The sequence below is a fragment of the Parasteatoda tepidariorum genome, chromosome 8 (genome assembly GCF_982258835.1).
Source record: "Parasteatoda tepidariorum strain Cologne lab strain chromosome 8, Ptep-v5.0, whole genome shotgun sequence".
Classification (NCBI taxonomy): domain Eukaryota; kingdom Metazoa; phylum Arthropoda; class Arachnida; order Araneae; family Theridiidae; genus Parasteatoda; species Parasteatoda tepidariorum.
Window position 1 is genome coordinate 7,424,605 of NC_141762.1, and position 14,814 is coordinate 7,439,418.

The 14,814-nt window shown below is 32.7% G+C and overlaps 2 protein-coding genes across 2 annotated transcripts in view; both read left to right on the top strand.

Annotated features, from left to right (window-relative positions):
• Positions 1-1,505: 1,505 nt before the first annotated feature.
• Positions 1,506-14,814, top strand: part of LOC107457316 (saccharopine dehydrogenase-like oxidoreductase) — a 66,232-nt gene continuing 52,923 nt past the window's right edge. The window contains exon 1 of the mRNA XM_087149774.1: positions 1,506-1,741. Within this exon, the coding sequence (XP_087005900.1) occupies positions 1,579-1,741 (163 nt within the window). The 5' untranslated portion in view covers positions 1,506-1,578. The remainder of the gene's footprint in view (positions 1,742-14,814) is intronic.
• Positions 12,995-14,619, top strand: LOC147805257 (uncharacterized). The gene has a single exon (XM_087149360.1). It carries the CDS (start codon positions 13,039-13,041, stop codon positions 14,617-14,619), a length of 1,581 nt encoding a protein of 526 aa, XP_087005486.1. The 5' UTR covers positions 12,995-13,038.

The window sequence follows — 14,814 nt, forward strand, 5'->3', positions numbered from 1 at the left end:
TTAAAAAATTAGACCACAAACGCTTTTCATTCTACAAAACTGTGGCTTTTCTTTATATTGACGTTTTGTGCCTTTTTTCAGAACAAGCATAAACAGCGCTAGGTTTAGAGAGGCTAAACTTCTTCTGACAAAAATGAGTAACTGTTGCAAGCCCACATCAGTTAAGAAAAACACTGTCTTTTTCTCAGTTGTTGCAAATTTTTATAAAATCAGATAATGCGACAACAGTTATGAAAATACCATATTATTCTCAAAAAGTGTCATTTGATAAGACGCTGAATCCTTTGAAAAATGACAAGGTTAATAAATACATCATTGCCTCATAGGAAATGTTTGACTAAAAGTTTGAAATGATTTTGTTTTCTTAGAATTATTCAAAGAGATGGAGTAAAACTGCTATAGCTCAAGGGTGCATAATTTTTCTCTCTTTTTGAAGGAAAGATGATGTGGCTCAGAACCAGTTGTGATGTAATTATCAGAGCCCAGGAAATCCTTAATCTTAATGAAGAGGCTTAAGCCATTATTTTTGATAATGATTCCAATTTTTCCTATTATGATTTTGATAAATCTAATTAAACTTCTTTGTAACAAATATGTTCATCACTTTTACAGTTATGATTAATTACTGAAATAGAAGGAATACTTTTGTACAAATTAATTAATGGATCTTAAATTTAAACTAATGATATAACTCTGACAAACACCTATTTATGCTTACTAGCCTTTGGTAGAAAACTATTAAATTTTAATATGTGAAGAATGTAGTTATGTTTCAGAAACCATTTTTGAAAAAAAATTTATTAACTTGTAATTAACTAAAATAAAGAAAGAATTAAACACCAATACATTGAGAAAAACACATATCCTCTGAAGTCTACAAATTTGAATAAATTCAAGAACACAATTTATTTATTTATACACGAAGTACGTTTACTTTAAAATGCATCATAATTATTATTTTATTTCTCTGAATGCAATAGCAGAGAAACTCATGCAAACTGTTTTGCAATCGAATCAGTTCCAGTTGACTTTATACCAATATTTTTCAGCGTGAATCAATAAATAATCAATAATCAATTAATAATCAATAAAACACAAATATAAAAAATGATCTAAATTTCAATATTTAAAAATTAGCATTATACCTAGAATTAACTATTAATTCAAGTCTGAAAACGAGCCACGATTTCTTCGAATGTAAAAATCACCAAATTGCAATCACATGCATACTGCAATAATGGATAAATATAAAATTTAGGAGAATAATTATAATGAATGCTGAAAACTTTAATCTAAAATGAGAGAAGAATTATTTTATATTAAGGAAAATTTTATAGCTGTGTTTATTTACGTGTCAAACTGGTTAAAGTTGATATTTGCGACGAGTTTAATACAAATAAATGTTTTCACTTATCTGTATTTCTATGCATAAAGAGTTTCCAGAACAAAATTAGGTTGTCGGAAACAAGCTAATGAGGAAGTTCACCAAAATCGAAACTTATTATCACCCTTCTTACTCGTGGATCACATTAGTCTCTCCCTGCTCTCTCGGTAAAGACAGTTTAGTTTTATTTTTCAATGGAACGAAAGTATGAAGTTACTGTTTTTGGTGCAAGTGGCTATACAGGGGTGTTTGTCGTCCGTGAACTTGCCACTTATCATTCTGAAATAAAGTGGTGTATTGCAGGAAGGAATGTCGAGAAATTGAGGAACGTTTTAAAAGAAATCGAGACGGAAATAGGTAAGATAGTATTTTTTTGAAAACTCTAAATTGAAACATTATTATTACTTATCATTTTTCCCCACTATCAGTGTAAATATTCGTATTCGGCGGCCAGAAGACTTGTTTTATTATCTCTGCCATCACTTTCTTTATTACTTTAAGAAAGCACTCCCCCTCAGCACTGAAAATTTACTGGTATAGGAGCAGGAATAAGGTAAAGGCAAGGGTTCAAGTTTCTATATTATGGCCAGTCTTAGATAAAGTTAAAAAATTTCTGCGAACATGAAAATCTCAATTAAAAAACTTTCTGCAAGCAACTCATCGACTCTTAAAACTAGTTTTAACCCTTTCGTCGCTACCTAATTTTGACAAAATTCGTTCGAAAAATACTCTTTTTTTTTTGTTTAATTCTTAAAACTTAAATCAGTGTTCTCCCTAAGTGTTTTTAGAAGAGGGCCTGCTATTTGATCTCTAAAAATGCATCCACAATGTCCTTTTTGTAAAAATAAGCCGCCCACCCTTAAAAAGATTGCCTTTTTTATTCATATTCCGTAAAATGAACTGTGTTTATAGGTTTAATTTTGATTACTATTACTAATATTTACTTTGTTTTGATTATTCTCAATTCATAAAATTTTTATAAGCCTACCTATTTCTTTTTTTTAGGAGATTTCCGTATTGTGCTCTGAGGCAGAGCAACCTCCGGGACATTTTTTTTTGAAAGGGAGTTAATTATTTTTAATGATTATAAATTTTGAAATTAATTTCTAAATACCTTTTTGTTTGAAAATGCACCGACATATGCTCATTTTTTTCATAATTTTCATTTTAAATTATAGAAAAAGGCTTTGAGTTGTTTATTAATTAATCAATTATTTTAGTTTATATTTTTTTTTTTGAAAAACATTTATGCACAGGGATTGTCTTTTAATATATGTCTTTAATTATTTTATAAACTTCAAATTTTTCTCTTACTTTAATAGTGAGTGAAAATTTGTTTTTAGAAATGTGGACATAAAATAGCATAAGTGGGTAATTTAAACATTGTTGAAGATCAAATTCAGTTATAACGTAATAGGCCCTTTTCTGAGAGGGAGCGCTCTGCCCTTTTTTATTCCCAGGGAGAACTTAGCGTTAATATTAAGAGCAATTTTATTTTTTTATAATCAGTATTAAACAGCAGACTATTTTTCACATTTATGACTACTAAACTAATGTTCAACTCTATAGTCTTGTAATTTTGAACCTAATCCAAAAGACAAGGGATCTTCTGTATCAAATATTGGAAGAGATTTTCCTTCATGGAGAACTTTTTGATGGAATTAACCTGTATTTATGTTACATGGGAAGGAAAACCTCCCAATGTTAACCAAATAGATTTTTGCAGATAATAGGTTTATAAGGTAAATATCAAATTATCTTTATTCAATAAAAAATTATAAATAGTACGATAATTAACATCAATTTCGATCAATGCAATAAATCCAATCATAATTTTTAGCACCTATTATTAAAGATAATACATGTTTTTTTAGAATCTCGATATTTTAATATAACATTATTACATACTGCAAATTCCGAATCACGTTGCCTAGTAATTATTTCTCGATTTGCGACGATTCCACCGTGAATCCGCGTGGTTTTTTGATCTTATAGAACGCTTTTTCGATAGTTATTAGAACGGATTTTTACGTGGTTTTTATAACCTAGATGTCTAAATCTTTATATATATATTTCGTCTGTTCGTGTGTATGTCACTGAACTCCTCCTAAACGGCTGGACTGATTTAAATGAAATTTTCTGTGTACCTTCAGAAGGATTCGAGAATGGTTTAGATTCACAATTAGATTCACAATGTTTTTTTAATTAATTTTGTTTTTTTAATTAATTGAGTGGGACAAAATTCTACTTCTTATGCGACTTCCAACAAGAAAGCTTTAAATGTTTAACGCTACATTTTTATTGGCCGGGAAATCACGTGGTAGGATCCAGTTTTCCCTCATTCATTTCCATATTGATTTGGTTCTCACTAGCATAAAAATAATAAAAGTCATAAAACGTTTGTTTTCCTATAAATATTTTTTAGTTTGTTTTGATAGACATATAATTTAATATGGAGCAGGAAAAAGAGTCGTTGAATAGAATTTGTAATTTCGTGTTATTATTGTGTTTGTAGAATTTTGAAGTGTGCATTTTAAAAATGAAAAAAACTACACATTTTGTAGATTCAGAGCGGAATTGAAGTGAGTATTTCTTATAATTTTAGATTGAATTGATACGTGCGTTCGTTAACAACCACTGTAACCTATAAATTTATTTGTGAAGCTAATTGATTTCATATAAAACTTTTTCAATTGTTTTTATTTAAAATTTCTTATTTGAAACAGTAAATAAAAAAAAGCAAAAAAATAAAATTAAAAATTTTTTATCTAAAATTTGGTACAATAAATCTTTTCAGTCCTGTTACTTAATTAAAATATCATTTTCAATAAATTACTCATATTTTTTATGTACTATTTTACAGTAATTTGTTTTACAAAGAAATGCCACGTCTTCGTGGAAGAGCAAGAAATATTGGTCGACGTACTCGAAACGCTCAATTGGTCCATGATCATCGATTGAATAGAACAGTTGAAGAACACTTGACGGATAATGTGAATTTAAGAAATCAAGTTGCATCTTCACGTGAAAATGAAAATTCAGAGCAACGCAATCAACGTCTTCGTGCAAATGCATTAAGACAACGAGAGACACGCCAACGAGCGACCAACGAAAGCAGAGAACGTGACCAACGGCGAATGCAAGATAATCGAGCATTGGATACGAGCATCACTTAATCGTCTTGCATTTGAATATGACCCTGAAATAGACTATTCGTCACATGCACTAATCTTAATCGGTAGCATGGACAACGAGTGTCAATATTGTCATGCTTTAAAGTACAAAGGTGAATCACCTGGTTTATGTTGCGCATCTGGAAAAATTTCACTTCCACCGTTAAATCCACCACCGGAACCTTTGAAAACATTATTAGCTGGAACCGCATCTCAATCGAAATTGTTTTTGCGGAAAATTCGTAAATTCAATTCTTGCTTTCAAATGACATCATTTGGAGCAACAAAAATTGTTCATAATGAGGATGGTCGTAATTTTGAATCTACATTTAAGATTCAAGGTCAAGTGTACCACCAAATTGGTTCATTGCTTCCAATGCCTAATGTCGATCCAAAATTCTTACAAATTTACTTTATGGGCGATGAGGAGCAACAAACTCATACACGATGCGTATACAACCATATAGAGCAGATGGAGGAACGAGAAATTGTCGACAATTTGGAAACGTTCTTGCAAAATCATAACCAATTGATACGATTGTTCAAGACTCTTTCCAGCAGACTGCAAAACGACAACTACGCCATTGTTATTAAAGCAGGCAAAGTGCTCTATGGAGAGCACGCAGGCACATATAATGTTCCAACTGTTAATGAAGTTGCAGTTGTTATGGCTGGTAACCCATGTGAACGTCGAGATATTCGCATACAACGCAGAGATAATACAATACAAATAATTCAAGACAATCATCGTTCTTACGACGCACTGCAATATCCGTTGATATTTTGGGAAGGAGAAGATGGATATCATTTAAATATTAAACAAAGGAATCCAACAACAGGCACAACTTATAGATTATTTTATAATTTTTTTTAACCAATTACTTCTGTTTATCTTATAAATAGTTTTATTTACAGGTGAAGAACTAATCAAGAAAGTTAGTGCGATGAACTTCTACGCATACCGGTTGATGATTCGTGAAAATGAAGATAATAACATTCTCCGATGCAGACAGCTATTTCATCAGTACATTGTTGATATGTATGTAAAAATCGAAAGTGAGAGATTGCGTTATATGAAATTTAATCAAGCGAAACTTCATTCTGAAGAGTACATTCATTTGTGTGACGCCATAATCGGTAATGTAGATGCAACGAATGATATCAACAACATCGGTACCGCATATATTCTTCCATCATCATACGTTGGTAGTCCGCGTCATATGCAAGAATATATTCAAGACGCCATGACTTACGTACGCGCATACGGCCGACCAGATCTTTTTATCACATTTACGTGTAATCCAAACTGGGATGAAATTAAAAATTTGCTGTTATCAGGTCAAACATCGATGCATCGCCATGATATCATTGCACGTGTGTTCAAACAAAAATTGAAATCCCTGATGAAATTGATTACACATCACTCGGTATTTGGTGAAACACAATGTTGGCTTTATTCTGTTGAATGGCAAAAACGAGGTTTACCTCATACGCATATTTTGATTTGGTTGGTGGACAAAGTACGCCCAGAAGAAATTGACAAAATTATTTCAGATGGAAATTCCAAATCCGAATGTTGATCAAGAATTGTTTGACATTGTGACTACTAATATGATCCATGGTCCATGTGGTTCTCTCAACATGACGTCACCATGTATGGATAATGGAAAATGTACGAAACGTTTTCCTAAACCATGTCAAACTGACACTATCACCAATATCGATGGTTATCCATCTTACCGTCGTAGAGATGTAGACAATGGCGGTCAATCATATGAATTGCGTCTATCAAACGGTGTAAGAGTTGACATCGATAATCGCTGGGTGGTTCCATACTCACCATTGCTGTGCAAAACCGATAAAGCACACATAAACGTTGAGTTATGCAGTTCGGTGAAGTCTATCAAGTACATTTGTAAGTACGTTCATAAGGGCAGTGATAAAGCTATATTTGCTGTTCAAAATGTAAATAAGAATGACGAAATAACATATTATCAAATGGAACGATACATAAGTAGTAATGAAGCTATTTGGCGAATTTTTACATTTCCTATACATGAAAGGGATCCTGCTGTTGTACATTTGGCTGTGCATCTTGAAAATGGACAGCGTGTTTATTTCACAGAACAGAATGCACTACAACTAGCTTTAACAGCACCGAAAACAACTCTTACTGAATTTTTCAACCTTTGTAATCGACAAGATATTGTTGGTGAATTTGCAAAGACATTAATGTATACTGATGTTCCTAAATTTTTTACATGGAATAAACAATCAAAAAGTTGAGAACCACGGAAACGAGGCACTCCAGTCTCAGGATTTGCCGACATAGTTATGACAAATACTTTAGGACGATTATATACAGTTCATCCTAAGCAACGCGAATGCTTTTTTCTGCGTTTGTTATTGGTTAACGTTCCTGGACCGACATCCTCCCAATACTTGCGAAAAGTCAACGGTACTTTATACGGCACTTTCTTTGATGCGTGTCGTGAATTACATTTATTGGAGGATGATAACCATTGGGGCCTCACACTTGCAGATGCAGCACTGAGCTCATCTCCACAGCAAATTCGTCAATTATTTTCAATAATATTGACAACGTGTTTTCCGTCTGAAGCATCTGCTCTGTGGAATAAATATAAAGACTCAATGAGTGAGGATATTTTGCATCGGATTAGAATTACTAATCAAAATCTCAGTATGGAATTCTCCGCAGAAATATATAACGAGGCATTAATAATGATTGAGGATATTTGTATTCTTATTTCGAACATGCCGCTCATAAATTTTGGCATGCCAGCGCCAATCCGCCAAGCAGCAGATATCATCAACAGCGACGTTCAACGTGAACACCAGTTCGATATGACTTCTCTGGCTACTTTTGTTGCTAACAATGAACGATTGCGTACTGTTGAGCAACGAAATATATATGATCAAATTAACGTGTCAATTGCAGCACAACAAGGTGGATTTTTTTTTCTGGACGCACCAGGTGGCACTGGTAAGACATTCCTCATCTCACTGATACTTGCACGCATTCGATCTCAAAATCATATTGCATTGGCAATTGCTTCATCAGGCATTGTAGCAACCTTACTTGATGGTGGACGGACAGCGCATTCAGCACTTAAATTACCTTTAAATATTCATACCAATCCCGAAGCAATGTGTAACATAAAGAAGCATTCAGGCATGGCTGAAGTTTTGAGAAAATGTAAAATTATTATCTGGGATGAATGTACAATGGCCCACAAGCATTCGCTTGAAGCTCTCGACAGGTCCCTAAAAGATATCAAAGATAATACTCGGCTTTTTGGTGGTGCTCTACTGCTGCTGTCAGGTGATTTCAGACAAATATTACCCGTCATTCCACGTGCGACATATGCGGACGAAATAAACGCATGTTTGAAAGAATCTTATCTGTGGCGAAGTATCAGTAAATTATGCCTTACTCTTAATATGCGTGTTCAACTTCAAAATGATCCATTAGCGTCAAGATTCTCCGAACAACTGTTAGACATTGGCAATGGTAAAATTCAATTGTATGAAGATACACAATATATTCGACTCCCACAGAATTTTTGCAACATGGTGCCTACCAAAGAGGAGTTAATAAAAAGTATCTTTCCAGATTTGCCACATAATTATACTAATCATGCATGGCTACGTGAGCGAGCTATTTTAGCCGCAAAAAATTTAGATGTTGACGCAATCAATTTTAAAGTACAACAATCATTGACTGGTAGTGAAATTACATTCAAATCGATTGACACTGTTGTTGATCCTGATGAAGTTGTCAACTATCCTGCCGAGTTTTCAAATTCACTGGATTTACCTGGAATGCCACCCCATAATTTGCGATTGAAGATTGGTTCACCTATAATTTTGCTTAGAAATTTGAATGCTCCGAAATTGTGTAATGGCACGCGACTGGTCATAAAAAAAATCATGGGTAACATTTTGGAAGCCACTATTTTAAGTGGAAAATTTCAAGGTTAAGTTGTACTTCTACCGCGGATCCCAATGATTCCTTCAGATTCGCCTATACCATTCAAACGTTTGCAATTTCCAATCCGCTTAGCTTTTGCTATGACTATTAATAAGTCACAAGGTCAAACAATGACAATTTGTGGCTTAGATTTAGAAAACCCGTGCTTTTCTCACGGTCAATTATATGTTGCGTGCTACAGAGTTGGAAAACCCTCGAATTTGTTTGTGTTTGCTCCTGAAGGATTAATCAAAAATATTGTACATCTAATGGCATTACGATAACTTAAGTTTTTTTTAATTGAAAAAATATATCTGTTATAAAATAGTCTAAGTTTTCTTTTTTTTTTACCTTTAATTAAAATAAGTTTAAGTTTTGATTTAAAACAACCTCTACATTTAACTTCACTGATAGTATACACATACTCACACGCTATCGATTGGTCGAATTGTGATAAGATATATAAAGTGACGTTAATATGATAACTTTTTAATTAAAATTTGCATCAAAACGATCCAGATTGTTACAGCTTATTCAAAAAAATTTGAAATTTTCCAATTAATGACGTGTGTACAGGACATCGTGTGTCGGGTCCGCTAGTCTATATATATAAAAGTGAATGTGTGTCTGTTGTCCTCTATAGACTCCTAAACCATCCGAGAGAAAGCTATGAAACTTGGCATACAGATAGTTCAAAGCACGAGGAAGGTTTCTGCCGACATTAGAACATTCTGCGACAAGCCGTTTCAGCGATATCAGCGAAAATCGAAATGGAATTTTCAGATTGATTAAAAGTTAGCCATTGTTTTAAATTTTGCTATAAACGATACAGTTTTCAAATATCTTGAAGATAACAAGAGTGATATTTTCTATCTTATAGCTCTATTCTTTTTGAAAAGTAAATTACATATACTGTAATATTTAATTATAATTCGAGCAAGTTTCTTTATATTAGGTGAGCACAAGCAAGTAAGATTTCTTAATTATTTTGATTTAGTATTCGCGATCGCAACGCTCGAGTACGCCGTCTAGCGGGAGCCTGTAAATATCGGACATTAATTTATCACGTTTTCATTTAGTTCCATCAAAGTCATTGACTGAATCAGACGCCATTTTTTAGCAGCAAATAAGAAACAAAATTTCCCGAAAGAAAAGGCCGAAGAACTTGAAAAAAATCTCCAGAATATTAGTAAATCTTTCAGGAACAGAACACGCCAAACATTTGAAGAAAAATTCCTCAATAATATTTAATTTCTATTATCAACAAACTTGCAACTGATGACTTCCGATTTCGGATACTGTTACAGATGTGTGTATTAAGGTAAAATGCATTTCTTCTGTCTTCAATTCATTACGAATTAAAGTGAAGTCAACATTGCTTTCGTCATTCCAGTGAATAAATATGAATTCAGAACATACAGAATTGTAATAGTTATAGCATATTCTTCTTCGTTATAGAATAGTATATATTTCTGTATCCATATAATTCGGAAAACAACAATAAAAAATTATCCAAGTTACTTGAAATAGTGCCATTTGTGCTGATTCTTAATTAATTTTAATCGTTTTCTTGGTAAGTTTTTTTTAAATTTTGTAAGAATAAGTTCAACTAGAATTCAGCTATTCTGTTTTTAGCTACATATTCAAATTCATATCAATTATAAAATTTTGCTGTGTAGTATGTTATCTAAAAGTAATGAAGGTATAAACTATGTATCTATTATTTGAGAATAAAGTTTTCAAACAAGGAACTTATCATTTTGGAATTCTCCGGGAATCATAAATCAGGTAAGTGCAATGATTTTTACAATAAAAAATTTGCTTGTAAATATTTTTTTTTCATTTGATGATGGTTCTCTACAGAATGGTTTTTTACGTCTGATTAAGAACTATAAGAATAATAAAAAAAGAAACAATATGAAAGTTTTTATTTCAATGTTAATAATTCTTAAAATCGTTTTTTTTATCCTAAGAATTCTTTATTTTCCGTTTTTTAGTTTATAATTTTTTGATAAAAATTGTTCTCAAAATACTTTTGAAAAATTAAATGGTATAACATTATGTGTTTATGTATACTTCTTGTATATTCCAATGTTTGAAATAATATGATTCAGAAAAGTATGGAATAAAAATTCGGTACTTACGACGTATTAACGCCACCGCCGCTACAGATTTGGCGGTTTTTAAGTGCCGCCAATCTACACTTAAAATTTTTGCGACAGTTCATAAAATAAAACACTTTATTTAAAATCAAAATAGTTAGTTGGATTTCGGTGGAAAATGAGCCGATATAGAGTTTAGCATAGATTCAAAACAATCATATCGCCATATGAACTCTGATGAATAAGATTCCAAATGAAATAACATTTCCAAAACGTACGTTTGCCAAGATAAAGTTTTATGTTGTGGGAATTGGTACATTTTCGTTTTTTCGGTAAAATATTTCCCTCCTGAAAAAATAAAATTGCATCTTGTTTTGTTTTTGGCAAATCCCAAAGACGAATATTCGTAGCACTAAAAATGGCGACAAAAAAGAATTGTTTTTTTTTTTGTTTTTGTTTCGTCAGCATTCTTTATTTTACGTTTCTTAGTTTCTAAATAATGATTTTTATTGAAACTTGAAATTTTTTGATAAAAATTGTTGTCAAAAAACGTTGTTTACAAAATTAAATTTCATAAAATTATGAGGCTTATGTATACTTTTTGTTCATTTTAATTTTTGAACTAATATGATTCTTAAAACTATAGAATGTAAAGTTTAAATGGGCCTTTCATGTTATATCATTAAATTTAGTAATACTATTTCTCGGGCATTAGGTTTTAACTCTTATAAGAATATACATATTTTTTTCTGTTAATGTACAAATATTTTTCCGATGTGTTTTGGATATTCCTTCTCTAATAAAAAGAGATACCATTTTGTTTTCGGTTGTACAAGAAAGAAGATCAAGCATTTTTCTTTTTTAAATTTAATAAGCCACATTAAAGAAGGAACGTTGCAATGCTACACGCTACATTAACGACGTCTCCAGAGTAACTGAATGACGGTTCATATGGAAATCGCAGGTAAGCGTCTCATACAACAACGCCCCCTATAGTTCGTTGCGATCGCGAATTGTGAAAACTGTTTAATAAATATCAAGGCAAAAGCAAATTTTATTCAAAAAATATCAAAATAACATTTAATTGGTAATGTAATATGACGTAATGTAATATTGGCTGGATTATTTGTATTATTGTTATTATTTGTCAGGCTCCTATACTATCAGAGCTGACCTATCAAGCAACATTGGAGCAAAAAAGTCCGCAAGTTAAAGTTATGTTAGTATTGTGCTTATGTTAGCTCTTTGGAGCAAAAATAGATGATGAGTCTATTATTCACGTGATATCAAATTCAGTATTATTCCTACTTTACAATGACTGAAGATGGCAACTTCTATTATTTCTTACAGGATGTAATACGTTTGTAGGTTGTTTTTTAAGATATCAAAAAACTTATGCAGTTATTAATACGAGAATAAACTATTAATACGTGAAAATTATTAATATTTTCTGGAAATACGTTTTATTTAACCCCTCAATTATGCCACCAAAGCGAAGTGCCATTGGTCGATCTACAAATCAAGCAAAAAGGAAAAGAGAAGAACGAGCTTCAGAAACAAGTGAGCAGAGACAAGCTAGGCAAGAAAGAGAGCGAGATCACACTGCTCTTGCTCGATCATTAGAAACAAGTGAGCAGAGACAAGCTAGGCAAGAAAGAGATCGAGATCACACTGCTCTAGATCGATCATTAGAAACGAGTGAACAGAGGCAAGCAAGGAAGCAAAGGAATCGAATTCGCGGGACACAGACAAGACGAACGATACATACTGATTTGAATTTGTGTGGTTTCAATTACAATCCCCTTTACAATTACAGTCTTCATCCAAGTGTAATTATTGGAAAAATGGATAAAAAGTGTACGTATTGTGGTGCTCTAAAATTTAAAAATGAAACACCAGGTATGTGCTGTGCAGGTGGAAAAGTAGAGTTACCAAACTTGCGTTCACCACCTGAACCATTACTAACTTTAGTATCAGGTGAAACAAGTCAATCAAAAAATTTTTTGAAAAATATACGCAAGTACAATTCATGATTCCAAATGACATCGTTCGGAGCAACGAATATCGTTAGCGCAAATTTTATGCCAACATTTAAAGTGCAAGGGCAAATTTATCACCATGCTGGATCACTACTACCCTTGCCAAATGCTGATCACAAATGTAAAAGTGTGCACGTGAACATTAATTATATTCTTATTACATATTTAGTATTCCATGTTTTGGCAACAGCAGTTCTTGTGTACGAAATAGATTTTGAGTTTTTAGAATAACGGTGTGCGTAAATTTTAATAAAAGTATTGTTTTGTTTTTCTTTTAAAAGTTGTTTCTTACATTATCAGAAGTGGGGTAAACAGGCAACTGTAATTAATTTTGAGTTTTGAGTTTGAAATGGCATTTTTATCGCGACTTCGTAAAGATCAGTTACGTTACATAGCTAATGAGTTATCTGAAGATGCTTCGTCTACCACTTTGAAAATCCCTGACTTGAGAAAGTTAATATTGAATAGCGAGAATTACGATGAAGAAATGGTTCGAGGAATGGTAGAAAATTTAGTTGAAGACGCCGAGCGCCTTCGTCAAGAAGAGAAAGAAAAAGCCGAGCGCCTTCGCCAAGAAGAGAAAGAAAAAGCCGAGCGCCTCCGTCAAGAAGAGAAAGAAAAGGCCGAGCGCCTTCGTCAAGAAGAGAAAGAAAAAGCCGATCGGGAACATGAATTGGAACTCAAGAAGTTAGATATTGCTGCTAAAACTTCAGAAGTAGTCGAAACTGAAGTAATAACATCGTCGCCAAAAGTTGATTGGCAGTCACAACTGAGAAAGTTTTCTACGAGTAATGAGGATATCAGCCTTTATTTAGTACATTTCGAGAGAGTAATGAAAAGAGTACAAATGCCAAGTACATTGTGGATGGCATGTTTAATTAACCAGTTACCAAGTGAAATTGTCCAAATGATAATGAGAGAACCAGAAGAACAGTCAGAAAATTATGACTATGTTAAATCTCTTCTGCTTAAGTGCTACAGACTAAGTCCTGAAAAATTTAGACAACTTTTTTATTCTCATGAGAATACTGATGGAAAGTCATGGAAAGAATATTACCACGAGCTTGAAACGTATTTTAATGGGTGGACTGCAGGACTTAAAATAAGTAGTTTTGAGAGTTTAAAAGACCTGATCATCACAGATCGAATGAAAGCTCGGGTGCCGCCAGATATACGAGAACGTTACTTGGATCAGTGGACCCATATAATTTCACCCTATACATTAGCTGAAAAGGTAGATGAATTTATTGAACTCAAAGATGTTTTTAAGAATCATATTCAGTATAATAATAAATATAGTAACAATAAGTTTTTGAAAGAAGAAAATATCGCCAAGGGCAAACAAACAGAACCAAGTCGAAGTACAACTAATAATCAAACTGTTTGCTACAATTGTTATGATACCGGCCATTTTGCCCGTGATTGTGTAAAGCCAAAACGTCCAAAGTTTTGTACTGCCTGCAAAACAGAAGGACATGGTACAAAGGAATGTCTAAAGAGAGCGTCTTTCCCATTAGTCAATGCAGTTTCGTTTTTACCCAGTTCCAGTAATAGTACAACGAAGAATATTATCATAGAAGAAGTAAATACTAGTGCTCTTATGGATACCGCTGCTGATATATCTATGTTAAAATATAGTTTTGCACAGACGCTTAATAAAAATATTCATAAAAATATAGTTACACGAATTCGAGGTATTGGAGGTGTAAGGGAGTCACTAGGAATTATCATACTTAATGTGACTATAGACAGGGTAAAGCTGAAGGAAGTTCTGTTTTATGTAGTAACTGATGATACATTTGAAGGCCCGGATGTTCTCATCGGAAACGACATCATTGACTCACCCGAGATAATAATGGTTAGAAATCAAGGCAGGTCCAAGTTAGTTCACGTGCACACTTTTACACTGAGTGTAAAAGTGTGCACGTGAACATTAATTATATTCTTATTACATATTTAGTATTCCATGTTTTGGCAACAGCAGTTCTTGTGTACGAAATAGATTTTGAGTTTTTAGAATAACGGTGTGCGTAAATTTTAATAAAAGTATTGTTTTGTTTTTCTTTTAAAAGTTGTTTCTTACACAAATATCTTCAGATATATTTTATGGGAAATACTGACGAAC

Coding starts and splice junctions, on each gene's coding strand:
- LOC147805257 (XM_087149360.1), top strand. CDS start 13,039: ATGGCATTTTTATCGCGACTTCGTAAAGATCAGTTACGTTACATAGCT.